Below are 26,406 nucleotides of genomic sequence, written 5' to 3' on the forward strand. Positions count from 1 at the left end.
TACATACATAAACATACATAAACATGGATAAGTTAAATCATTTTTATGTGGTTTATAGAGACAAATATCAAAAGTACCACAAAACAGCCAAAATAAGGGTTAAGAGTATATATTTCGTCTGTTTTTGTGAGCATAAGACCTGAAGTTCAGTCTGTGACCCTCACAGGTGCTGTCAGTATTCAGGAAGGTGTTTGGGGAGGACTTTGAGCCCTACAGTGGCTCCAGAGAGTTCCACATCACCCCCCTCAACCTGCAGGTTTGACAATAAAACCACTCATCCTGCTCGTCAGAACCAAACCTTTTGCTTTGTGTGGGTGGTGGTGAAGAGTTCTCCATCAATTACCCCTGCAGGTGGGCTTTTCCGTCCTGCAGCGTAGCGGCGGAGCCCCCGTGGCCCTGGACCCCCCTCTGTCCATCACACACCATTCGCTGCGGCCCCTGGAGTCCCTGATGAAGTGCGTGGAGAAGGGCTGGATGAGCGTCCTGGTCGGCCCCACCGCCAGCGGGAAGACCAGCCTGGTGAGGCTGCTGGCGCTGCTGACGGGACACCGCCTCAGGGTCATGGCCATGAACAGCGCCATGGACACCACGGAGCTGCTGGGGGGGTTCGAGCAGGTAGCCGTGGGGGAGGTCGTCTGATGAGCTTCAGTTAACACCTGAAAACCGGACAAACGCATCACTTTCCTCACTTGTTCGCTCCAGGTGGACATCATGAGGCCGTGGCAGCAGGTGCTGGAGAACGTGGACTATATCGTTGCCATGGTAACAAGGCGTGGGCTGATGTCGCTGGACATGGGCATCCAGGACACGGAGTTCCTGCTGCAGACGTGGGGGCTGTTCTGCCGCTGGCTGAAGGAAGAGGGGCTGCAGAGAACCGGAGCGGTCGACGCCGAGGCGCTGAACAAGCTGGAGGTCATCATCCTCCTCCTGCAGAAGCTCAACACCAAGCTCAAAGTCTTCACCGGTACTGGGGGGGGCCCGAGCAGAAGCTCCGGGCTTCATTTGTGTCGTCAGCGGATGAACGTGTCGGTGCTGTAACGTGTTTCCTTCCTGCAGACATGTCCAAGCTGCAGGTGGACTTCACGCTGCTGAAGGAGCGTCTGGCGCAGCTGGAGGACGGCTGGACCAACGGGGGCTTCGAGTGGCTGGATGGGATGTTGGTGCAGGCGCTGCAGGCTGGGGAGTGGCTGCTGATGGACAACGTCAACTTCTGCAGGTGAGGAAAGGCATCTGTGTGTACGTCTGAGTGCATTGGTTTGCAAATGCTGACCTATCAGTATGTCAGGATATGAGATCTCAGTTTCACAGCCCTGTTTATGTGTTACTAGTGTTTACAACGTGACAAAATACCCAGATTTATATTTGCTTTAATGTAGTGTAACAATATAAATGTAAATAAATATACAGTAGTACTTCGAAATACACCAACACGTGGTAAAGAACGAGATCCGGTCTCACTGATGTCGTATCCATCCGCCAACAAACCTTGTACGTATGTATGTCGAGCAGCTTCCTATATAAAGAGGGAATTGTGACGTTGACACTGACGATGTCTTCTGTCCTCAGCGCCTCTGTCCTCGACCGTCTCAACGCCTTGCTGGAGCCTGGCGGGTTCCTCACCATCAACGAACGAGGCGTCATAGATGGGAAGACCCCCAAAATCACCCCGCATCCTAACTTCAGGTAGCGACAGAACAGGGGTGTGTGTTCTTTCTGAGTCGTGACAGGAGCTGATCGTCGTCTCGTCTGGTTCCTGGGGTGTTGCAGGCTGTTCCTGACCATGGACCCCGCCCACGGGGAGCTCTCCAGGGCCATGAGGAACCGCGGTGTGGAGGTTTACATCCCAGGAGAACACGAGGGGGTGTGCTGGGACTCGCTGGACCTGAAGACCCTGCTTCACACTGCGGGGGTGGCTGGAGATTGTGTTTGTGACCTGCTGATTGAAATCCATCAGAGCATCAAGTCCGCCATCTGGGGTGAGGCTTACTGGTCCAGCGGGGCGCCAACTGGTCAGACTGGGGACTTCTTTCAAAGACCACCACTTGTGCTTTTCAGACTCCCCCGCCTCATCGGTGGCCACCCTCCTCCACGCTGCCGCCCTGCTCTCCTGCCAGCTGCAGAGGGGAGTGGATTTACCCAGCGCCCTGCAGCACGCCTGTGGGGAGGCCTACTCGCTGTGCCAACGCACCGCCGACAGCCAGAAGGTACCAGATGGCTGTGGGACGGGACCAGTATCCTTACTGGTCCTGCTCACAATCATCCCTCATTACATCCCATGAAGTGGATGGAAGGATGAAACAAAAAGCACATTACTCCGGCAGCAAAGGGGATAAAAATGAAAAGATGACCTTGACCTTGAAAAAACTAGGTCAAGGTCAAATTTCAACTTTTGTTCGTTTTTTTGCACATATCTCAGGAACCGGATTAGATAGAAAGACGAAACAAAAGGCGCTACATTCAGGGAGGCAAGGGGATGAAAATCAGATCACAATCTTGACCTTGAAGAACTAGGTCAAGGTCAAATTTTCACTTTTATACCTTTTTAGGTACACATCTCTGAAACCTGATGAGATATAATCACTAAACAAAAAGCAACATTTTCAGGAAGCCAGAGGAACAAAAATGTAGGTCAGGGTGGAATTTTAAATTCAGGGGTGTCACAGGATGTTAGTCTTTGACTGCCTTGTTCAAAGTAAAGAATGGCTTACACGTTTATTACTTGTTTATTACATCCGTCTCACTGCAGGTGTTCCATCTTTATGTCGCTGTTCTTATATTTTATTCAGGTTTCAGCCGTAGTTACGTTACCTGTATCCACCTCATAGAAGAACTCGTGTCCAGTTGTGGACAATAGAATAATGGATGTTTGAAATCATCAAGACCAGCTGAAACACAAGATGACCCTCACAGGTTTTAGAGTCTGATCCACGTCTCCAGATGACCGTTATCCTAAATTGATTTTATTATTCATGTATAATTTCAAAGTTTCTGAACCCTCCCCATACTGATATTTAACCACCTTCCATCTGTGTTACCTTTAAAACACTCTGATAGACTGTTTAAAGCACTTTTGTAAACTTGCAGGAGGAACTGTGAGTCACACACGGATGCTGTCAGCCAATAGCGGTGCGTGTATGATATCATGTGACTACAGCTCGCCTCTGGCTCGCTCCCTTGTCCTCGATGAGATGAAACTTACGCTTCCCGCGCCGTGTCGCCTCTCGCAGATTTGGAAAATTTGCATTTAAATATAAATTGACAAACCTGTGATGTAATGAAGCCGCGAATGTTGAAGCGCGAATAATTAAGGGATTACTGTAAACAGTTGTCATAATTTTGAACAGTTTAATCGATCCCTTCATTGAACTTCTAATTCAATAACTACTCTGAGTAGCTGCCCCCGTCTTTCAACCGTTACCATGACGAGTCGATGTGCCCTGTAACGTTTTGACAAAGGAAAGATGAATTCAACATGAAATAAAAAACTTTCCCAAAAACTTACTGTAGTATCTGAAGTAAAGGCAGGTTGTAAACACTTTTGTGCGTTGCTGTCCTTCCAGCTGACTCAGCAGATGATCGAGACCCACCTGGCCGTCCTGGACACTGAGGACTGGGGCAGCGGGCTCCTGTGTGCGGGGGTCTGGCCCGACGGGTTCCCCTCCGCACTGCTGTCCGCCGAGGATTCCTGCTTCTCCGCCGTCCTCCGAGACGGACAGGTCCTCTCGTTCTGCCTGAACACGCTCAGCATGCAGGGCAAACGGTACGGACACCATCACCACACACACACACACACGCACACACACACACACACACACACACACGCACACGACAGCAGCCTGGAAAAAACTTATGTCTGATTCTTTTGGGGTACACTCTTTCTCACAGGAGTCGTCCACTGAGTCTGAGTGACCTGCAGAGGGCGCTGCAGAGCAGCGGGGTCCAGGAGGGCCAGGTGTTCTCGGAGGGGGTGGTGGACCTGGCAGAGGGAGACGCCCTGAGGCTCGTCCCCACAGCGGTGAGGCTGCTGACGGAGAGGGCGTCCCACGCTGACTGGGTCCTCCGCAGCAGCTGGCTGGCACACCTGGGGGGCAGCTACAAGTACGCTCCAGGTGGGTCACTGCACACACACACACATACACATACATACACACGCACACAGACACACACATGCACACACACACACACACACACACACACACACACACACACACACACACACACACACACACCTGTGTGTATTCCTGTGTGTGTGTTCCCAGTTCTGTACTGAACTTCATGAATGAATGCCTTTTCAACAATATTTTATTTATGTTAAGCTAACAAACATCCCTCCATCCATCTTCAACCGCTTATCTAGGCCTGGTCGCCGGGGGCAACAGTCTCAGGAGGGATGCCCATACTTCCCTCAGCTAACAAACAATTACATTTTATTTTTTAATTTTGTACATAAAACACATCGCCGTCTCGTCTTCAGCTTTTTCTGAAGGGGGTTGCTACAGGCTAATTGTTCTTATTTATTGTACAGTCACATGATTTTATAAGCTTTTAAATATTCACTTGATTCTTATATTTGTGGTGAACGGATGTTAAGTGCAGTAAAATGACGTAAACCGGATTTTAATTTTTTCGAGAGCAGCAAGACGGTGTGAGCTGAGGTTTACCTTTATTCAGGCTGTTATAAACTGTTCTTCTTGACTGTTGCAGATCCAGCTCTGGTCCAGATAGAGGCAGGAAACCGAGCCCTGAAGGCCGTGTTTGGTAGTAAGCTGGCAGCCAAAGGAAAGTCACTGTCAGAGCTGCTCCAGCCTCACAGCATCGGTAACGCTTTCGACTGTATTTTTGGACTTGTTTTACCAGTTGTATGAAATATTAACTCCTGCTGTTTGTTCGGTTGTTACCAGATGAATACAGGATTCTGGTGGATATGCGATGGAACAAGCAGTACCTGGATATTTTAGCGAACAAGTGCAGCTTTGAGGATGAAGAAAGATACGTGGAATTTCTAGAGGCGCTGAATGCAGTTGCCAACAGGTACAGTACTCTGTCATTAAAGGATTTTTAAATCTAACACATCTGATCTTGTATGAAATGAAACATGAAATGAAGGTCAGAGGTCATCTTTCTGAAAGGTGTGAGTGGTGTGTGTTGGTAGGATTGTCCTGATGATGGACAGAGAGGAGCGGTCTGTCATTTGCTCCTGTACCGTCAACCTGTCTGCTCAGAGCTGCGCCCTGAGGTTAGCCACGGCCTTCAGCAAAGGTAACGCAGCAGGAACACCTGTGTCCACGCTGGTGCAGTCACCAGGTCCCACCACTGAGCCCCTGTTCTTCTCTTAGGGAATGTGGACGTGGGTCACCTGCCCCACCCGGTGCTGATGCACCTCAGGACCTTCTTTGACCAATGGGACGCGTTCACCCTGCAGGCCATTCAGAGTGGGCAGCCGTACATCTCAGACCACATCATGTTCGAGGTCAGTGGTCCTTCCTGGGTTACGTACAAATGATTTGACACGTTATCTGGTAGTTGGTTCGGGTGGTGTTAACACCAAATGTAATAGGTTAGTCACTACCAGGTTAGATTCAAATAGTTACCACCCCCCTGTGTGCAGTTACATCACAAAAAACAATCAAGATCAAGTTAGCGTGAGTGAGTGTGTGTGTGGGGGGGTGGTTGTTTTAATAAAGCGGTGAAACACTCTGAGTGTCTCCAGTCTGTCACCCGTAGTCCGCTGGGATTGGCTCCAGCAACCCCCGTGACCCGCAAAGCAGAAGAAACAGCTGTGGATGAGACGATTAGGATTGTGTAGTCAGAAGGAAAGAAGGAAGGGAGTAGGAAAGAAGGAAGGAAGTAGAAAGGAAGTCGGAAGGAAGGCAGTAGGTAGGAAGTAGGTTGAAGGAAGTCGGAAGGAAGGGATTGATTGATTTGCTGTTCTCTCCGCTCATGTACCTGGTTGCTCCTTCAGATCCTGCAGCTCCTGCAGTGGCTGGATCGGTTCTGGGACGTCTGCAGCACCCTCCCCACGGACTCCCAGGGCGTCTCTGTGTTGTCTCTCCACTGGCAGTGGGTGCAGAAGCACCTCATCCTCCGCCTGCCCCAGCTGCTGCTCGGAGACAACGACACCCCCCTGGAGTAAACGCCTTTCTCCACACTGCACACACTTCTGTTTCATCTAGACTAGAATGGGAATTGTCAACATGTACATGTTTATGTGATTGACTTATATTTGTGTAACCATTACAAACGTAGTCGGGTTATAAGGTGTATAAAGAGTCTCAACGTGCTTCCAAAGGAGCTCGGGTGTGGTTCCACTCAGATCTGAATACATCACAGACAACAGGGGCAAACAGGAAGTGAACTGTGATATCCTTCGAGGAACTCCTGCAGCTCCTGACAGCTTTATGCATTTTGTAAAGTCTAAAAGTGTCGACTGGTGAAAATACCACCCTGTAAATGTAACAAGTTTAGCCCAACACAGACGGAACTTGAAAAGTGGTGTGTTGTCTTTCAAAAATATCTGGACCTTTAAATGATTAAGATTGAAATGAAAGATTGCAACATTTAGGGTTTTTTTTAATTAGACTTTAAAAAATTTTAATTTGAATTTTTGCATTAAAAATTTTATATAATATTAAACAATACTTTATTATCATTATCAGTTATTATTTTAATTCTTTTAATTTTTACATTATTTAATTGTACATTTGAAGTTGTAAATAATATTAAACAATATTTTTATTATTATTATTTTAATTCTTTAAATTTTTAAGTTTGAATTTTTAATTTTAAATTATATTAAACATTATTTTTTATTATTTTAATTCTTTTAATTTTTAAATTTGAATTTTTAATTTTACATTTTAAAGGGACAATAAAGTTAATTTTAAGTGACAAATATGTTATTCATCATTATGAAAAATAGAAGAAAAAATAAATGTTATATGTGTAGCATCATCTGTTTAGACAGAAAAGCTTACCTTACTTAAAATATAGATTGAAAAAAAATCTCCGATTGACATGAACTTTGTATTCTTACCTTTCCACTTCCTAACACTGGCTGTGCTGGTCTGCAGGGGTCAGCAGGAGCTGCAGGCCATTTCAGCAGCCATCCAGACTGTGCTGTCCACCCCAGTTTCTGTAGCCTCTGCTCTGAAAGGCATCCAGAAGACCCTCGGGAAAGCTTTGCCCATTAAGGTTTGGAGATACTTTCTATTATCATTTCTTTTTGTCTTCCTTTTAGTTTGGTTGAATTAAATAGAGGGACATGTGTTAAAGCCACTTTTAATAGTTTATTTCCATGTTCTCCATCAGTTGGAATCGGTGGCTGAGTGTGCGTCTCGGCTCCGGTTCCTCAGCAAAGCTCTTGACGTGAGCGATATTAGGTTGGACTGCCCCACTGGTACCTGGGGGCAAGAGCTGGTGCGACTTCAGGTGGCCGGGCTGGGGCTGGACGTCAAGGAGAGTCTTTTAGAAGCCTGTGGCCTCGTTCTGCTGGCCAACAATCAGCTGGATCCACAGAAGTCTGGTGAGTTCTATGAGAACCTGTAGGGTCTGAGAACCTGTAGGGTCTGAGAACCTGTAGGGTCTGAGACTCAACCTGTAGGGTCTGAGACTCAACCTGTAGAAATAAACTTTCCTCCCAAAGGTCCCAGTGGTCTTGCCTCGCTCTCCTGTGTCGCGTCCATCTCTGTTGTCAGTCACTCTGCTTTTGACTAGTGGAGCAGGAACGAAGTGACATCACTGCAGCCTACGGGTCCCTCAGTGGGCCAAATTTAGAAATGCTTGTACACTGACTTGCCACTCGTGATTAATTGCATTAATTTTTATAGTGCGTTAATTTGCAGCGTAATTAATTAATCATATTAACGCGTTAAACTGACAGCCCTAGTTTTCATATATAAGATGCACTGGATTATAAGGCGCACATGATTATAAGACACACTTTCAATAAATGGCCGATTTTGAAGCTGTTTTCACCAGAATTCTGTCTCGTCTCACCTCCTGCGTGACGTCTTCGGGTCAGTCTGTGAAGCTTGTCCTGTATTTTTCTATCAGGAGTCATAGAGAAGCTGGTGTCCAGCGTGGAGCAGCAGCAGAGTCAGATGTCCTCCAAGGGGCTCCTGGAGGTCCTGTCCCGGCCCACGGGCGACGGGTTGGGAGACGGGGTCTTCCTGGCCAGAGAGGAGCTGCTGCAGCTCAGCCGGCGGGCTCAGCTCTGGCCCCTGATGGAGGAGCTGGCTCTACTCAACCAGCTGCGCCTCAGCACCGACCTGCTGCATCTGGCTCTGTCGCCAGGGTAACGCAACTTCCTCAACAGAGTCTGCATACTCCAAGCGTTGGTCAGGGGATGAAGTTGTCCCTGTCGATTTGCAGTGATCAGGACGCCGAGGACAGTTTACGCCGAGAAGTGTCCAGACATCTGCGCTTCTGCCTGCAGTCGACACCGATGAACGTCAGTCAGCTGCAGCCGCTGTGGGTCCTGCTCAGCAGCGACAGGGTGGGTCCGGTTCTTCACTCAGTTCGTCCAACTCCTGTTGTGTAGAATGTCTAGTGCACACTGACACGAGGAGCCTCTACAGAAAGGATCGTCTCAGTGAGAGCATTTTGAGCATGAGCTGGGGTTTGTTTCTGTGCTTGGTACACAGTAACAGTGGAGTACATGTGAGTAAAATAATTGAATCAACAAATAAGTGAATGTAGTCACGTTTTCACCATATATTGAAGACTTTCAGTCATAGTTGGACTGAATTATTGAATGGTGCTCGACTAAATATGTGTTTGTCACAAAAGTGGTTTCGAAATAAATGGTGAAGGGAAGAAGCAAAAGAAGCACTTTGAAACTTGAGGAAGCAGGTTGGAGTGTTTTCCTGAAGGTTTCTGTGAGTCGCGTGCGGTCTTGTGAGAGTAAGGACACGGAACAAGACCGTCTACATATTCCACTGCCTCTTTACCCTTATTTTATGAGACATTTAGTAGTAAATGTGCCACAGATGTGCTGACTGTAACTTCTGGATGTTGGATTGTAGCAAATTTACAAGTATTCTAAAACAAATTCCAGAACACACTCACACACTGGTGGTGGAACTTTAGAACTGACATCAGTATCATCTCTTCAGCTCACCACTGGGTTCTGTTGAGTGTCTGAAGGCTCTTTTGGTTGTTCTGCCCCCCCCCAGCCGACAGAGGAGCTGCAGCTGGTGTGGTGTGAGCTGCTGTCAGAGGCTCTGGCCGCCTTGTGGAGCAGCAGCGTGACCTCTGACCCTGACCTTTGGCTGAAATGGGACCCGCTGAGACCCGACAGCCTTGTAGCTCCTAAGCGGCACCTCAGAACAGACGCCACGGTACTGTCCTCACACACCCCCTGCTGATGCTGATGTGTTTCAGTCAGGGGGGGTTAACACACCTCCATGTGATCACCAGGGACCGGCCCTGCTGAGTAAAGCCGTGTGGTCGCGTTGTGTGCTGGGAGTCCTCAACGGCAGTGAGACTGGGGGTCAGTGGGAACCATCGGGTGCACCCCTCCTCTCTTTGTCCCACATCACCCTCGGGGAGTGGAGAGAAAGGATCCAGCAGCTGCAGGATGTGTCTGCAGTGCTGTGGGACAACATGGCCCTCCCCACTCTGGCTGAGATCAGGTAGGTGTGAATACTAAGGATCTCCTCACAGTCGTTTCTGGGTGTAATTGTCATCACCATTCCTCCCCAGGGGCACGGACTTCAAGCTGCAGGGGGCCATCCTGCGCCGGCAGCTTCAGAGCATGACGGACCTGCTGCCCCCCGGCCTGCAGGAGGGGTACATGGAGAGCTGTGAGAGTCTGGTGGAGGACCCAGACCCCCTGATAGCTGCCCAGGAGATCCAGACGGTCTTCAGAGACTTCCTGCCCCCCAACCTGCTTCCTGACGGTCTGGTGGACGCCTGCATCACCTGCCTGCAGCAGTACGTCCAAAGCAAAGTGCAAGGCTCCAACCAGCTGGTCCGATCCGGGGTCTTCTGGGTCAACATGGGCCTGCTGCAGATCAGAGTGTGGACCCCCCAGACCATCTTTGACCCAGCAGTCAAGAGGGCGTACAAACTCAGCTACGCTCAGCAGGAGGTCAGCACATGTCTCTGTTTGCATCTAACCGTGTTGTGTTGCTCAAAATAATATCAGTGTCTTTAAAAAGGAGAGTAAATGTCAAAATTCATCAAGTAAATTGTACTTCAATGAACGCAAATGCATCGGGGACGCTGCACATTTTATTTAAAAGCAGGAAAATTGTAAAAAGTAATTAAATATTAATTAATTTCCCTTCGGGGATTACTAAAGTATACAAAATCAAAAAAATCAAAAAAATTTAATTCTATAATATTTTTTCTTTATAATATTTCTGGCCCCTTTATAATATTTTTTTTCTTCCTCGTCTTTCTGGTTTTGGCCATTTTAAAGCGTTTAATATCATTTTAGCTGAACATCCTCTAAGTTTCTGCATTTTATTTGTAGGTTTTCCTCTCTTTTATCCACTTCTTGATTAAAAAACGCTCTTCATCAGAACGGTGTTTTGAACGAGACGTTTTACTCGGTTTGTCAGGACAAATGCACCCCCAGCGTATACAATGTCAGCTGCCTTGATCCTTAAATGAGGAAGAACACCTTTTTTTCCACAGAATCAACATTTTTTTGAACGTTACATTTCTTGACTTTCATGATAAAATTTAATTACTTTTCCCAATTTTCTTGCTTTAAAAAAGAACGTGCAGTGTCCCCTAATGCACTTACGTTCATTAAAGAACAATTTGTTTGATGAACTTTGTCATTTACTCACCTTTTTAACTGTATATTTATAACTGTGGGGAAAAAAAACTTAAAATGCATTTTTATCCAGGATAATAAGTGCGAATCAGCGCTGCATTGCCTTGAACCACCTTAACTTTAGACTACTTAAGTAAGAAGATGCATAAAACATGACTCAGCGAGGGAATCCTACTGAATGTTCTATAAATATACTCGATGTGATCTGGACAATGGTTTGTATGCAGAGTGCTAATTAACACTTATAAAAGTAATGCTGATGAATGTTTTTATGTGTATTAAATTACTAGTAAGTCAAAAGCAGCATCACATGTTGCCTCAGGAACGATGAACCTGTTTGGTATCCCTGTATTATTGTCGACGCGTCCTGCTTCTGTTGCAGCTGGCTCTCCTGCAGGAGGAGTGGAGGGGGCGCAGCCTGTCCTCTCAGCTGATGACCGGGGCAGAGCTGGAGGAGAGCAGCACCACCGACGGCTTCCAGCATCCCAGAATCAGGTCACGACCGCCTCACTTCTCCGTATGCCGACTTCCACCAGGACAAAACTCAAACAGCAGTGGCTCAGCGGTAGAGCAGGTCGCCCAACGGTTGTAGGATCGGTGGCTCGATTCACGCTGTAAAGCCACTTTGAGTGTCCAGAAAAGAGCTGTATAAATCTAATGCATTATTATTATTATTATTACTATTATTACTATTATTAGTATTAAAAATGACCCTAAATCATGTGTCAGGACCAGGGGGATCAGGAACTCGAGCCAGTTTCAGGCTGGTGGTTAGATACCAAACTAGACTTAAAATGAAAATCAAATACAAAGTTCTGAGAACGTACCGTCAGAGCATCATGCTCATTATTTTAAAACCTACGTACTGATATGCTCTAAACCACATGTGACAAACTCAAGGCCCGGGGGCCAAATGTGGCCCGCCACATCATTTTATGTGGCCCGCGAGAGCATCAAAGGTCAGAGTGTCTAAATATAAACAGGTCAAAAGTGTACTACATTTCCCACGATGCAGTAATTCAGCCCATTTAAACTTTGACAAAAACATAGTGAACAAAGTTAACGTCCTAACTTGTGTTTGATGTTATTTTTCTTGATTGATTGATAGTTTGATCCTTGATTGATGGAGTTCTGTGGGTTTAATAACCTGACAAATTAAAAGGATTTATGTTAAAACAGAGAAACAAACATGTTTTTTCTGTGTAACTGTAATGTTTGGAACTTGAATAATTAATACATTTAGAGTTATATTAAGGAGTGGTTACATTTAGTTACATTTAGTTACATTTATTAGTTACATTTAGTTACATTTATTAGTTACATTTAGTTACATTTAGTTACATCTGGCCCTTTGAGGACAGCCGTGATGCTGATGTGGCCGTTGGTGAGAATGAGTTTGACCCCCGCTCTAAACTACTCTACGGAGTCTTCCCATCAGAGGTCACACGTGTGAACCCTTGTCGTGTCTCCTGCGTTCTGCAGGTACCTGTGGATTCGCATGCAGCAGCTGAAGGAGCAGATTGCTGAGCTCTCCAGGAAGCAGGCCTTCCGTCCCGACGAGCCGCAGTACGGCCGCCTCTTCCAGGAGCTGCAGCACTACCTCTGCAGCATCGGCCAGGCGTCCGCAGTGGAGGGGCTCCTGTCCCACCTGGTGACGGCCCTGCAGACCTCCTCGTCCTCTAAGTCGAGGTCGGGGGCCCGGAGCCTCCTGAAGGAGGAGGCCGTGTGGCAGAATTCCCAGCAGCACTTCTGCCAGAGGCTGGTGGAGGACTACCCCCTGTACCCCGACGTGGTCGGGCCGGTCCGGACCGCCATCCTCCAGCTCCGACACGGCATGAGGCTCGTGGCCTCTCAGGTGGCCGCCTCGCTGACGCCTGCCCCCGGTCTGCCTCGGATGGTTTCCTGCCTGCTGGCGTACCCGTGCGTGTCCCGCTGCTTCCCTTCCTACCTGGCGCGAGCCGACTTCCTGTGCTCTCGGACCTGCGTGGACGTTCTGCGCGATGTGACCAAGCTTCTGCCCCAGCAGCAGCAGCAGCACTCTGAATGTGTGGTTCCCCAGTCACCCACGCTGCTTCTTAACGCTCTGCTGTACGTGCAGTGTCACGCCCTGTCCACCGGGGGGCTCAGCGACGAGGCGAAACGTCTCTTCAGACACATCTGTCAGGTCAGAGCCTGATTCCATGGAAATATTTAGATTTTCTGGTTTGGCTTCACATGATTTTGTCATAATTGCTTTTGGATTACATCCGTGCTGTTGCTATGCCGACTGTAAAGGCTCTGGTGAACGAGTGGGACGAACAAGAGAGACGGAGGAGAGAGCAGGAGCAGAAGGAGGCGAGTCTGTACCGCAGCCGGAGTCAGCAGCACGGCTCAGGACTGACGGAGGACGAGGAGGAGGAGAGAGACTTCAGACGCAGTTTCCCTCGGTTCACTCAGGTATTTAATTGGTTGGGCCCAAAAGTGACATTTTTGTGCCCAACCAATCACGGCACCAGCTGTCTGTGTTCACACACCTGCAAAAACATGTTTTCCATTCATCCGATAGTTGTAATATATTTATCAGAAGTATTGAACTGTTTTTTCCCATTGGAAGAAAAACTGGGCTCTTATGGCAAATTCCATATAAACATATATAATAATAATAATAATTAAATCATAATTATAATAATAATTAATAAACTTCATATCTATGGATAGGTTTAAAGTAATGGAAAGATCTGATGCGTTGAAAGAAATAAAATATTTCTGTATGACATTTTTTTTACACTCTGATGAGACGGCCCTTTTGTGACCCGATTGGGTAATGTGTGTAGACTTTATATCGGTCCCTGAGGGTTAAACCCGGCTGTCAGAGTTTAAAATTCACGCGGGACAGACCATCATGCTCCTCGTATGTTTGTCTGCTTCACCAGGACTTTGCAGACATCCTGACCCAGCCCAGTCTGGAGGCTCCTGCAGACTCAGAACATCGAGAGGAGGAACGGCTCGCCCAGGAGCGTCCCAGTAACACCAGCTCCCTGACTCCAGCGTCCATCAACACGCTGGTCCAAGTTCATCAACACCTCTGTCTGGGATATGCACAGTCACTGTGGTACCAGAGTACACCACCAGCCAATCACAGCAGAGAACATATAAAAGCCCTGGTCTCCTCCTATCAGATCGCTTCCCCCTTGATATCACATTTCTACCACATGATCGGTCAGTGATCGTTAATGGTTTTCATTGATGGTGTCCTAAAGGAGGAACATCCTCCTCTGACTGACTTCCTGTTCTCCTGACCTCAGATTCTGATGTGGACCAGCGGCTGACCGGCAGTGAGCTGCTGCTCTCCTCCCTCCTCCAGAACACGGTGCAAGGCTCTGGGGGTCCTGGGGGTCTGATGGTTGTTGCAGAGGGACCTTATGACTTCTACCAGCAGCCCAACATGGGTGAGGCCCGCGTTTGTCTTCCTGTTCTGGAGCAGCTGAGCGCCGCAGTGAAGCAGAGACTGGAGGACTGGCCGGAGCACCCGGCACTCGTACAGGTCAGCGAACTTTAGAGGCTGCTTCATCATCATCATCATTATGTAGGGCAAGAATGATGCTTAGACAGTGATTCAGAGTTGCTCTAATGCACATGTGTCAAACTCAAGGCCCGGGGGCCAAATGTGGCCCTCCACATCATTTTATGTAGCCCGCGAGAGCATAAAAGGTCAGAGTGTCTAAAAATAAATAGATCAAAAGCTTTGACCAAAAACTACATTTCCCACAATGCAGTTGTTAAGCAGATTTTAACATTGATAAAAACGTGAACAAAGTTAATGTCCTAAATTTTGTTGTTTTTAAAAAAAAAATTTATTCTCTTTCTGTGGGTTTGATAACCTGACAAATGAGGATTTATAACAGAGAAACAAGCAAATAAAAAAGTAATAAGTTATTTAACATTAGTTACATTTATTAACTACATCTGTCCCTTTGAGGACAGCCGTTACACTGATGTGGCCCTCAGTGAAAATGAGTCTGACAAACCCCCCCCCCCCTCTAATGTGTAATTCTATGATTTCTAGCTGACCGTAGTAATCCAGAGAATCCTGGCGTTCAGTCTGTCCAGCCCATTGGCCAAATTCCTGAATGGTCTGGAGATCCTGCTCAGTAAATCACAGGTAAGATCTGTCTGCATGCCCCCCCCCCACTTCCCCCAATATGTATTTATGGAATTACTATTAAAGATTTGACAGCAGAAGGTAGAATGTCAGCATTGTCTGGTTTGTCATCATTAAACCAGAAATGAGGTTCCTGATGTTTTTTATCAGCTGTGTCTTTGGTTCTTCTCAGGACTGGGAGAATAACGCCAGCCGCTCAGTGTCTCTGCGTCAGGAGCTGGAACCAGTCACCCAGATCATTATCCAGTGGCGCAAACTGGAGCTGAAGTAGGGCTCAGGCTTGTTCACCACTAAAGGACGATGCCCATAGGGGGCAGAGTGTTTCCTGCTCCTGCATCCAGAACCTAAACACTTCCTGTCTCTCCTGTAGCTGCTGGTCGAGCGGTTTGGACAACGCGTTGAAGCGTCACGCCGAGAAATCCACCAGACACTGGTTCTCCATCTACCAGCTGGTGGAGGGACACCTGGACCAGCAGAGGGTGGAGGCCGGTACAGGTGAGGGGGTGGAGGGCCCCTCCCTGTCCACCGTGTCCTCCAACCTTCAGGCCTTCATGGAGGGCTCCACCCTGGGAGAGTTCCACACCCGCCTGGCCATGCTGCTCAGCTTCCACTGCCACCTCCTGCTGGTCCCCGCCCAAAGCGGACAAGGTCAGCCCCCACAAATCACATTTAGATCTTTGTGATATTAATAATTATGATAATTTAATTTTAATTACAGACTCCATAAATTGCCTTGTGTCATTTTATTGCATTATCAAAGCCAAAAATCAAAACTATGCAAGCTATGGAATCATCAGTGAAGCACACAGTCTACAATATCTCTATTAAAATACTAAAAATAATATAAAATACAATAAGAAGGATTTTCTCACTTTATGTTCCATGAGATTGAAGACCGTTTCCATATGCACTACATGCAAATGTTTTTTTTCTTTTTCATTATCGAAAAATAGAGTTTAACAGCACATGTGATTTACATTGTGATTGAAAACATAAAAACATTCAATTTAAACATTTTGTATGAATCTTTTTATTGCAATGATGTTCATTTTTCCATAATAGTACTTATAATATAACTCAAAATGTTTCACATTTTACCACAAAATGACTCCAACCTTTCCGTATCAACATGATCATTTAACCGAATATCCTGAATGATATCATTTTCATTTCCATGTGCCAGTGTTAACATAGGTAACATTAAAATGATGGATACCAGGTGAAGGGATTGGAGCTCTAAGCCGAACATATCAGCTCACAGTAGAAACATCTAAACCCAGGGAATCGTGTGCGTGTGTCAGATGTTACTTTGTGAACAGTTTTTGTTCATAAAGCAGAAACGATGCACCGACTCATCGCTAAGGTCACACGCTAACTGTGTCTTTATTTGTAGGGTCATTGTCCAGCCTGTTGTGGAACCTGCACAAATACTACAGTCAGTTCTCTGACTGCGTCCAGACCAGAATCTCTCAGCTCAGACATCCCATTGAGAAGGAGCTCAAGGTCTCTGTGTGTTTTTAACCTGTTATAGACCGGTACGTGTGTCATACGGAACAGTACAGGTCTGAACCTCCACTGTGGTCTGACTTGTTGTCCTCAGGATTTTGTGAAAATCTCCAAGTGGAATGACGTGAGTTTTTGGTCTGTCAAGCAGTCGGTGGAGAAAACGCATCGGTACGACCCCACCGTCATCCCATAAGTGTTGTTTTGTTCTTCTGATGGACCGACTGACGGCTGCCCTCCAACTCTGTCACCATCGTCTTCTCTCTCAGGACTCTCTTTAAGTTCATCAAGAAGTTTGAGGAAACTCTGAGCGGTCCGTGCGTTCCCGCTCTGGTGGAACAGGGAACCAGCTTGGACGGTGTGGATTCCACCGCGGGAGAAACGCCCGTCCGTCGGGTTCACCGAGCGCTGAAGAACGCCCCGCCTGGGAAGAGCAGAGATCTGCAGGTTGACCATCTTTTGCTTTAGTTTTTCAATCATGTTAAATTCATACTGTATGATAATAAATACTGACTGCATCATCTCATCTGAACGTTGCGTCTCAGACGGAGGCACCAGATGAGGGCGTTGAAGCTTCATCTCTTCAGGGACGTCTGCCTCTTCTGACCAGAAAGATGAAGAAACTGTGCGTGCAGCTGCTGAAGACACACCCAGCACCTGAGCTGACCGAAGATCTGGACTGCTTCACCGGTGAGAACCTCATTTATACCCAGCACAACCCAAGAATATACAGGTAGTCCTCAACATACAAACATCCAATTTGCAAACATTCAGAGATACGAACAGTTGTAACAACAGTTTGTTGTTACATCCCGCGACGCGGTGATGTATTGTAGTTGTCAGCTTTTGTGTGTTCGTTCGTCCAACCGTTGCAGATAGAAAGATGAAAGAAAAAGCACATTACTCAGGCAGCAAAGGGGATGAAGATGAGATGATGACCTTGACCTTGAGAAACTAGGTCAAGGTCGATTTTTCACTTTTATACCTTTTTAGGTACACATCTCAGAAGCCTGATGAGCTATAATCACAAAACAAAAAACAACATTTTCAGGAAGCCAGAGGCACAAAAATGTGTAGGTCAGGGTAAAATGTTGAATTCAGGGGTGTCGCAGGATGTTGCGGTCTCTGACTGCCTTGTTGTCTCTGTGAGAGTCTCAGAGTGTCAGGCTTCGTACCTTGGATACGATATTGTTCATCATGGATGATAAAGCAAAGGCTAGTGAAGATAGTGATAGTGGTGACCATCTCTCTAATGACAACTCTGGATTAACTAATCTGGATTAAAACCATCACGTGAATCACGAATTACGTTTAGCTGTAGATATTGGAATTATATTTATGTATTTCAGTATAATTATGTGTTTTTATTCTTATTTATTGTACAGTAACATGATAGTTTGGATTTCTAGTGACTTGAAGAGTTCAGGATTTGTGGCAGACAAACATTAAGTCGAGTGAAATGACGTAGACCTTATTCTTCTATTTTTAAAAAAAAAAATGTATAATGGAGATGACGCCTCCAAACGACCTGTACCTGTATTCCATTTCATTATGTGTTGTTTTTATGTCCTGTAACTGTTTCTGGAAAATCTCAGGTAATAGTAGCAGGGACTTTCGTATTTAGAGCAGTAATGACATTTTGATGACCTCAAAGAGTGATTATAGATTGAAATTTAATAAATAACGACTTTCAAACAATTCCAATTCAATAACTTCTCGAACCAATTGTGTTGGTATGTTGAGGACCACCTGTATTAGAATAACCTCATTCCTTTTCCTGTGGCGTTTTTCCACTGAGCTCCACTGAGAACAACTCCTCCATCAGAAATGTGAAATCATGGTGAATAATTAGTGCACTATAGGATCGACATTGCATGAGCTCATTTAAATGATGATACTGTAAATACTTGCTGTACTCATGGCGACCCTGTCCTGCTGTCGTCACTCAGCTCTTAGTCTGGGACTTAAAACATACAAACCTGCTTTCTAACTGGTCACGTAGCAACAGATTAACGGTATTAATGTCTTCATAGGTGAGGTCATCAACAACCTGCAGGGCCTGCAGAGCCTCTCCATCGACGTGTCAGCAGAGAAGGAGAAGCAGAAGGCGGAGGTGAAGCACATCCTGCAGCAGAAGCAGAGAGCTTTGTCAGACCTGTTCAAGATGCTCACAGAAATAGGTGCGTTTAACTCTCAGCATCATCATCATCATCATCATCATCATCATCATCATCATCATCATCATCATCATCATCATCATCATCATCATCTTCTGGTGCTCCAGTGAGTGGAGTGGATCAGTAAAGCTCGTCTGTGTGTGTGTGTCCCTCTAAGGTCTGTCATACCGTAAAGGCTTGACGTGGAATCGGACCGCCGATCCAGACGGCGCCCTCTGTCTGCAGCCTCTGGAGATGAACAACGCTTTTGCTGCTGTCAGGAACAAGGAGCCAGCTGAGAGCGCGTAAGGATTACCTGTTCAGGTCACTGTGAGCAGGTGTGATCGGGGAGGAATACGTGCAGTTTAGTACTTTTCTCTCCTGTAGGTTGCTGACGGAGCTGGAGGCAGCGTGGGATGGATGCCAGAAGTACTTCTACCGCTCATGGGCCAGGAGAACGGCCTTGCAGACTGCTCTTCAGCAGGCTGCCAAGGTGAGACAGATACTGACCGTCTGTTAACAGCTGTCAGTGTTCTGCCTGATTCTGAACACCACCTGGATGTGGATGCAGGAGCTGGGCCTGGCCAACCTGGAGCGCTGTCGGGGTTTCTCCTCTCACCTTTTCAAGCTGCTGCTCAGACAGAGACAGCGACTGGCCAAGCTCACTGAGCACTGGGTTCACTTCAGGTCAGTGCTGCAGGCGTGGTGAAAAAGGTGTGTGTGTGTGTGTGTGTGTGTGTGTGTGTGTGTGTGTGTGTGTGTGTGTGTGTGTGTGTGTGTGTGTGTGTAGTCGATGAAGGCACCACAGAATTAGAAGTTTTTTAGACAAATACTGTGAGAATATTTCAGGAGAAGTTGGGTGGACCGACCTCCAGGCTGCTCCAATCACTAATGGAGTGTGAGACGCTGTGACATATTACCATCATAGTTATGGTCCAAACACACATATTTTCACAACAATGTCAATTATGCATTAGACATTCCAAAAAGACAGCAATCCCCATCAGACCTCAATTCCCAGAGCTTGATGCCTTCACTGTTGGCTGACTCTAATAAAAGAAAGAAAGAAAATCTCAGGAGAAAAGTGGGGAAAATGAGGGAATGGAGGACCGGACGAGATTCCCCAGGAGCACTGTCAAACATTTGTGTCTCCATATGAAACATATACAAAGGGTATCTGCAAAGTTAGGTAGACGCTTGTCATTAAGGGTTAAATCATTCAGAACCTTCACTCGTCGTGTTTGCTAATAGATTTATTATGCTGATGGGTTTTTTTATTACTATTATTTATTAAAATCAGGGATTTTATCCATTTTTTAAAATTTATTTTTTATTATTGCCGTTATTTTTTTATTACTATTAATTGGAGAAGGCCAGTGTGAGTAGGACTGTAGATCAAAGCTAGTGCTTTGACCTATGAAAGTAAGTCAGGGTGAAATTTTGAATTCGGGGGTGTCACACGATGTTGCAGACTGTGACTGCATTGGTTCCTGTTTATTAATGTTAATGATCTATATTCACCTCACCCCCCCTCAGGAGGTTAACGGACAGCATCCAAGGCATCAAGGCTGACCTCGGGAGCAGCGGTGAGGACACGGACTGGACCCTACCCCCCCAGACGTCTCTCCAGGCGTGGCTCCAGCGGGGCGGGGCGCTGGCTTCCCAGTGCTCCTCCCTCCTGCAGCAGCTGCTCTGGCTGCTCCAGTGCTGCCCAGAGGACCTCCAGCAGAAGGAGGGGGAGGAGGAGGCGAGCAGCGGCCGGCAGCACCCCCTCAGGTGTCCGTCGCCGCTGGCAGCACAGTGCCAGCCCCCGGGGTGTCTGATGAGGAGAGGAGACGCCGTCTGGCTGCAGCTGGAGCAGCAGGTGAAGGCGATGCTGCAGCAGAGCCAGAGCCTGAAGGTGGAGCTGGACCAGGTGGAGCAGCAGACCCCCCCCCAGACGCTCCACACGTGGTAAACACCTAACCTGTCACATCAGAGTCGCCTGAACTGAAGAGAGGACTCATCCAGCTGAGCTGTTTTTACCCACAGGAGCCACTTTGCGACGTGCTGCTCCAGCTTCAGCCAGCTGGGGGCCGTGGGGGCCCAGATGACCAGCGTGGAGCAGCTGTTTGTGCCGGCCGTGAACGTCGGGGGTGCAGACAGCCAGCCGGGCATCGTCCAGAGCCTGAAGTACGTCAGAGGACAGGTGGAGGCCGGCGTCACCGAGTTCACCGCCTGGAAGACTCAGCTGCCCCCCCCGGGCCCCCAGACCACAGGTGAGGGCACCAAACAGTGATCCCAGCACACACACTGCATGCAGCACGACTGTGGTGACGTGAACTGAACGTGAGCCTCTGTGCCACATGTGTGAAACTGAAGGCCCGGGGGCCAAATGTGGCCCTTCACATCATTTTATGTGGCCCTCGAGAGCATAAAAGGTCAGAGTGTCTGAAAATAAATAGGTCAAAAGTGCCAAACATGTTTGTTTGTTTCTCTGCTTTAACATAAATCCTTTTGTCAGGTTATTAATCCGACAGAACTCCATCAATCAAGGATCAAACTATCAATCAATAAAGAAAAATAACACCAGACACAAGTTAGGATGTTAACTTTGTTCAGAGTAAAAATGGGCTGAATTACTGCATTGTGGGAAATGTAGTTTTGGTCAAAGGACACTTTTGATCTATTTATTTGTAGACACTGACCTTTTATGCTCTCGCGGGCCACATTAAATGATGAGGAGGGCCACATTTGGCCCCCGGGCCTTGAGTTTGATACGTGTGGTCTAGAGGGAAATTCTTTTTCTAGGTTGCTGTGAAGAGTTACAGAAAAAAATAAATATGAATATCAAAAATCTAAATATAAACGTGTGCACTGAGCAGAATAGAACAAGCCCCTAGTCTAGTGTATCTGAATTGATCACATGACCACATTGTTGCGTCTGCGTCACCCCCCTCCAGATCAGCAGCCCGCCTTCTGTCCAGACTTCTCTGCTGAGCTGGAGACGAACATCAGCTCAGTGCTGTGTGCGGTCCAGACGCTCCTGAAGACCAGAGACAGACGGCAGCCACAGCAGGGAGACGCCCAGAGAGGTGAGACGGGTGGGGCTGGGGGACTCACACTCACGTCTCATCCCATGTTAATATATCAGAGGCACAGAAATAACACTGATGTGCTGCCTGATGTCATTAGATGTTCCAGAAACTGCTGAAGAGGAGGAAGCTGAGGAGCCCGTGGAGGACCTGCTGAAGCCCGGTCACCTGACTCGACTGATGGGGGAGGAGCTGGCAGCGGAGGTGGAGGCTCTGTGTGTGGGGGAGGTCAACGCGGGGCTGGAGAGGCTGCTGGGTCGGCTGAGAGCGCAGAGGGACAGTCAGACAGCACCTCCTTCGGTACCAACAACACTCCTCAGCTACGGCGTACACTGGCTAGTACTGACACTTGTACAAGTACAAGTATATAAGTAGTTCATGTAGGCTATTACAAACAATCATGTTAAGTGGGTCTATATGAGAATATTGTGTTGAGACACTGTTACTGAAGTCGGTCCTTAATAGTTTAATATCTGTGTTGTAGGTGATGTTTTTGCCTCATTAGCTAGAATGTGACAAATATGACCCAAAAAAACAACTTTGTATATATGGTCATTAATCTGTTTAAATATGCAGAAAAAATGTTTTTGTCTAATTTTTTTCGGGGAAATTAGTCAAATTTATGATGTAGAAGTATCAAACTCCAGAAAGGCTGAGCGTGTCAGATATGATGCGTTCGACTATAAAGGGTCAATTCAAGATTTAAATCTTTTGTACAACAAGTGGCAACAAACATAAGTTGCATTTCACAAATTATTTTTATAGTAGACGGTAAACAATATACTGTATTGCAAAAGTAAGGCAACTAAATTCACTATTTCAGTCCAAAAACATATAACTTGTGATGTAAGTAAATTTAAACATTCCATATCACAATCTAATTTTGAGAAGTGATTTGAATGTTTTCTGTAACCTGTTTGGGTGTTTAACTGTTACACTGCTAAACTGTGATAATTTAACTTTTTTTTTTTTAATTTTAGACGTTATATTATTTAATATAATCATATTTAATAATATTTAAAGTTATTTTGAATATTTAATTATATTTAAAATAATATTAATATTCTAGTTATTATTAAACATTAATATTATAATATTTTAAATATTTAATATTATTTTACAAATATTTTAGACGTTACATTATTTATCTGAACTTCTTCGTGTCAAGTGAAAGGTATCATACAAATGACATTTTTAGCTTAAATTGTTTAAGGATTTGTTTGTGTTCTGTTTGTGCTGACCCGATTCAGCTGAGCTAAGCCTGAACCGTGTTTCTACATGCTTGTATCTCCACCTGTCTGTCAGCAGGTGAACAGGGCATGTCGGATGCTGGTGCGCCTCCAGCCTCTGCTGGGACTCTACTCGGACCTGGTGCGTTACTACCTGGCTGTGTCTCTGGGCGCTCACAGGAGCACCGGCAAACTGCTGTCCGTCCTGGCTAGCATCTTCACCGAGCTCGCCCAAAAGGTACGACACACACACACCCGGGGTGTGACCCCACCTCATGGACGTCAGTCTGTGCACCTGTCCAAAACCAATCACGAACGCTTGTGATCTCCTCGTCAGGGTTTCTGCCTGCCTCAGGAACTGATGCCCGGTGGGGAAGGTGAAGGCGCCACGGAGTTCCACGACTATGAAGGTGGTGGAATAGGAGAAGGCGAAGGCTCCAAAGACGTCAGTGATAAGATTGAGAACGAAGATCAGGTGATGAAACGTTTTAAATTCACTAAAGAGATCAATTCTGGGAACATTCTGACTAGTTTTACACTCTTCTATCCACACTTCAACCCTGCCAGGTGGAGGACACCTTCAAGGAGGGTCAGGAAAAGGAAGAACAGCAGGATAAAGAGAAAATCAAGGCAGAGGACGACGCTATCGAGATGTCAGAGGACTTTGATGGCCAAATGCATGATGGGAATGAGGATGGAGCAGGTAACGTCGCTCAGGAGTTCAATGTTGAAGGGATTTCCCCCCCTGAGAATTAACAAAGTAAAGTTAAAAGCGACCTTCAGACGGCTGTAGGCTGAGTAAACTCGTTTTACTGACCAATGAGACGGCGTCTGTGACGGTGGTTCATCTCTGAATAATCTGCAGATGAAGATGATGAGTCGTCTAAAGAGGATGAGGAGGAGCTGGATAAAAAAATGGGTGACCTGGGTGAAGGACAAACAGACACTCTGGATGAGCGGATGTGGGGGGAGGATGACGATGACGATGAGGTGGACGGCTCCGACAAGGAGGAAGAGTCTGGCCAGGGCATGGACCAGGTGAAGACCCTAAAATGGAAACGTAAATCAATATTTCATCCAGATAGGGTCACAGGAAGTTCTTTTTTCTTTTTATTGCAACATTTTCTCAGAGCGAGTCGGAGCTGGTGGCTAAAGATGACAACTTGGATGCTGCAGACCCCAAGAAACACAAGGAGAACCAGGGAAAAGATGAACGGATGAATGAGGAGGAGGAGAAGAACGAGATCAATGAACAAGGAGATGAGGTGACCTGTTCCTCCCTGTATGCAGGCGTACTGACCTGCAGTGGTGGTTTCAGACATTTCCAACATGTCACATGATCTATGCTCTTCCTGGTTTCCAGAGAGAGTTTGATGAGAATGAGGTGGACCCGTACCACGGTCAGCAGGACCAGAAGCCCGAGCCTGAGGCGATGGATCTGCCCGAGGACCTCCACCTGGACCAGGATGACCCGGGAGAAGATGGAGAGGTTGAAGATGAAGGTGAGACCTAATTAATGAACAACGTTGGTGTGATTGTTGTGGATTAGTGCTGCAAATCCTCGTATTCAAGTCTGTGAACACAGACTCTCCATCACAAAACTTTCTGTGCAACCAAAGGGGGGGGGGGGGGGGCAAGTGCAAAATGAGGCTGTAAGCAGACGACGTGAATAGTTGTTGTTAGTGATGTAGCTCACAGCGGAATCCAGCGTGGTGCGTGATGACATCCAGCTCCAGGAGCACGTGAGAACCCGCTGGCATCAAACCCCAATCAGAGCATCGGCCTGGTTTTGGTCCGGATTCACCAAAGCGCTGCTGTCACTCGTAACCGTTTCCTGTATTACTTTGTGCTTCTTGGGAATATATAACACATGAACAGAGAATAATAAGGCAATCACAGACTGTAACATCCTGCGACACCCCTGATTTAAACAATTTACCCTGACTTACACATTTTTGTGCCTCTGGCTTCCTGAAAATGTTGCTTTTTGTTTTGTGATTATATCTCTTCAGGTTTCAGAGATGTGTACCTAAAAAGGTATAAAAGTTGACCTAGTTTTTCAAGGTCAAAGTTGTGATCTAATTTTCAGATTCTGTCTGCACAGAAAATAGTATTTTTAAAATAAAAAAATATTGTCTCATCTCTGAGGATTTCAAAACATGTGTCAAAAAAACAGGAACATTTATTTTAACATAAAGAAAAAATAAAGACTTAGTTTGTCCTGAGGTTAAATGTGAATTAATTTATCGCTGCTATCTTGAAATCAGGATCTTCATGTTGTCGTGATTATTTGGTTGAAACCCTGATGACAAACTGAGCTGGAACACCAGCTGAAGACAGAAACATCCAGTTTCATGGGTAGTAAATATTCAGGTTGTGCAAAAATATTAAGACAGTTTGTTTAGGCGTTGAAGCCGGCTCAGCCTTGTGACGTTTCCCTCTCCTCAGTAGAGAACCCGTTGGACATCAAGGAGGAAGCCAGAGCCATGGATGAAGAGGAGGATGGACAGAAAGGTGGAGATGAAGAGGAGCAGGGGGCCGATGAGATGGAGCAGGACCAGACAGATGAGCAAGAGAAAGACGACAGTCAGGAGCCTGGAGCTGAGGGGGAGGAAGGAGCAGATGGAGAGGCAGCTGAGGGAGAGGAGGAGTCGGCTGAGGAAGATGTAGAGAAGGACACGGAGAAGAAAGAAAAGGAGGCTTCAAGAGATGACGATTTGGCTGCTCCGAATGACGAAGGACACAAACCAAAGGTATCGGTGTTGAAAAGCTAGTTTGTGTAAAACACACACCTGGAGGTGGTGTTATGTCACTGTCGGGTCTTCTGTCACGAGGAGGACGAGGAGGAAGGAGCAGATGGGGATGAGGAGGAACCAGAGTCAGCTGAGAGGAAGGAGCACAGCACAGACGGTCAGACCGGGGAGCAGAGCGTCCAGAGCGACACGGCCGTGGAGCTGGCAGGAGACGCGTCGGAGAGGGACCGCGCCAAAGAGGTGCTGCACACACGCAGGGCTGAGCACTGGGGGGGTCCACACTGGTCCACACTGGTCCATTCTGGTCCACACTGGTCCAGTCTGGTCCACTCTGGTCCACACTGGTCCATTCTGGTCCACACTGGTCCATACTGGTCCATTCTGGTCCACACTGGTCCAGTCTGGTCCACACTGATGATGGTGATGTCAGAGATGATCAATGACTCCTCTGAAGAACAATTTTGTCCTAAAAACTGATGGATGGATGGATAAAATTCAGATAGATGTATATTTGATATAATTAAATTAAATTCATGCACACTTAACACTTTAAACCCTGAACTATTAAATAATTGCCAGAAAAATGTAAAAATGAGGTCTTAATGGAACCTTCTGACAAAATTGCCCAAAAAAAAAAATTACATAATTTTTTCACATGCAAAATGCAGATGTGTGCCTCTGATTGTGTACGTCTGGTTTTTCAGGAAAAAATAATCCAATTTATGAGTTAGACGTCTTAAAATAATGAGAAGCCTAGTGAATCA

The 26,406-nt window shown here is 46.5% G+C and overlaps 1 protein-coding gene across 5 annotated transcripts in view; it reads left to right on the top strand.

Annotated features, from left to right (window-relative positions):
* mdn1 (midasin AAA ATPase 1) overlaps positions 1-26,406 on the top strand; it is a 64,552-nt gene that overhangs the window by 30,222 nt on the left and 7,924 nt on the right. The window contains exons 41-89 of one of the 5 annotated variants that reach the window (XM_068341852.1): positions 167-256; positions 352-615; positions 703-964; positions 1,057-1,216; positions 1,567-1,683; positions 1,768-1,976; positions 2,056-2,204; positions 3,561-3,760; positions 3,886-4,109; positions 4,705-4,818; positions 4,902-5,031; positions 5,153-5,259; positions 5,337-5,470; positions 5,963-6,129; positions 7,071-7,191; positions 7,309-7,522; positions 8,053-8,293; positions 8,371-8,494; positions 9,174-9,338; positions 9,418-9,632; positions 9,703-10,090; positions 11,169-11,281; positions 12,269-12,950; positions 13,061-13,222; positions 13,699-13,984; positions 14,071-14,309; positions 14,832-14,927; positions 15,100-15,194; positions 15,298-15,575; positions 16,321-16,430; positions 16,528-16,601; positions 16,700-16,877; positions 16,976-17,120; positions 18,464-18,610; positions 18,765-18,891; positions 18,974-19,079; positions 19,158-19,273; positions 20,123-20,539; positions 20,618-20,844; positions 21,529-21,660; positions 21,761-21,960; positions 22,966-23,127; positions 23,227-23,364; positions 23,457-23,592; positions 23,755-23,927; positions 24,020-24,154; positions 24,253-24,391; positions 25,338-25,642; positions 25,724-25,882. In XM_068341852.1, the coding sequence (XP_068197953.1) occupies positions 167-256; positions 352-615; positions 703-964; positions 1,057-1,216; positions 1,567-1,683; positions 1,768-1,976; positions 2,056-2,204; positions 3,561-3,760; positions 3,886-4,109; positions 4,705-4,818; positions 4,902-5,031; positions 5,153-5,259; positions 5,337-5,470; positions 5,963-6,129; positions 7,071-7,191; positions 7,309-7,522; positions 8,053-8,293; positions 8,371-8,494; positions 9,174-9,338; positions 9,418-9,632; positions 9,703-10,090; positions 11,169-11,281; positions 12,269-12,950; positions 13,061-13,222; positions 13,699-13,984; positions 14,071-14,309; positions 14,832-14,927; positions 15,100-15,194; positions 15,298-15,575; positions 16,321-16,430; positions 16,528-16,601; positions 16,700-16,877; positions 16,976-17,120; positions 18,464-18,610; positions 18,765-18,891; positions 18,974-19,079; positions 19,158-19,273; positions 20,123-20,539; positions 20,618-20,844; positions 21,529-21,660; positions 21,761-21,960; positions 22,966-23,127; positions 23,227-23,364; positions 23,457-23,592; positions 23,755-23,927; positions 24,020-24,154; positions 24,253-24,391; positions 25,338-25,642; positions 25,724-25,882 (9,072 nt within the window). The remainder of the gene's footprint in view (positions 1-166; positions 257-351; positions 616-702; positions 965-1,056; positions 1,217-1,566; positions 1,684-1,767; positions 1,977-2,055; positions 2,205-3,560; positions 3,761-3,885; positions 4,110-4,704; positions 4,819-4,901; positions 5,032-5,152; positions 5,260-5,336; positions 5,471-5,962; positions 6,130-7,070; positions 7,192-7,308; positions 7,523-8,052; positions 8,294-8,370; positions 8,495-9,173; positions 9,339-9,417; positions 9,633-9,702; positions 10,091-11,168; positions 11,282-12,268; positions 12,951-13,060; positions 13,223-13,698; positions 13,985-14,070; positions 14,310-14,831; positions 14,928-15,099; positions 15,195-15,297; positions 15,576-16,320; positions 16,431-16,527; positions 16,602-16,699; positions 16,878-16,975; positions 17,121-18,463; positions 18,611-18,764; positions 18,892-18,973; positions 19,080-19,157; positions 19,274-20,122; positions 20,540-20,617; positions 20,845-21,528; positions 21,661-21,760; positions 21,961-22,965; positions 23,128-23,226; positions 23,365-23,456; positions 23,593-23,754; positions 23,928-24,019; positions 24,155-24,252; positions 24,392-25,337; positions 25,643-25,723; positions 25,883-26,406) is intronic. The other 4 variants (XM_068341854.1, XM_068341856.1, XM_068341857.1 and 1 more) reach the window with 4 other exon arrangements.

The sequence above is a fragment of the Antennarius striatus genome, chromosome 19, assembly GCF_040054535.1.
Source record: "Antennarius striatus isolate MH-2024 chromosome 19, ASM4005453v1, whole genome shotgun sequence".
NCBI lineage: Eukaryota > Metazoa > Chordata > Actinopteri > Lophiiformes > Antennariidae > Antennarius > Antennarius striatus.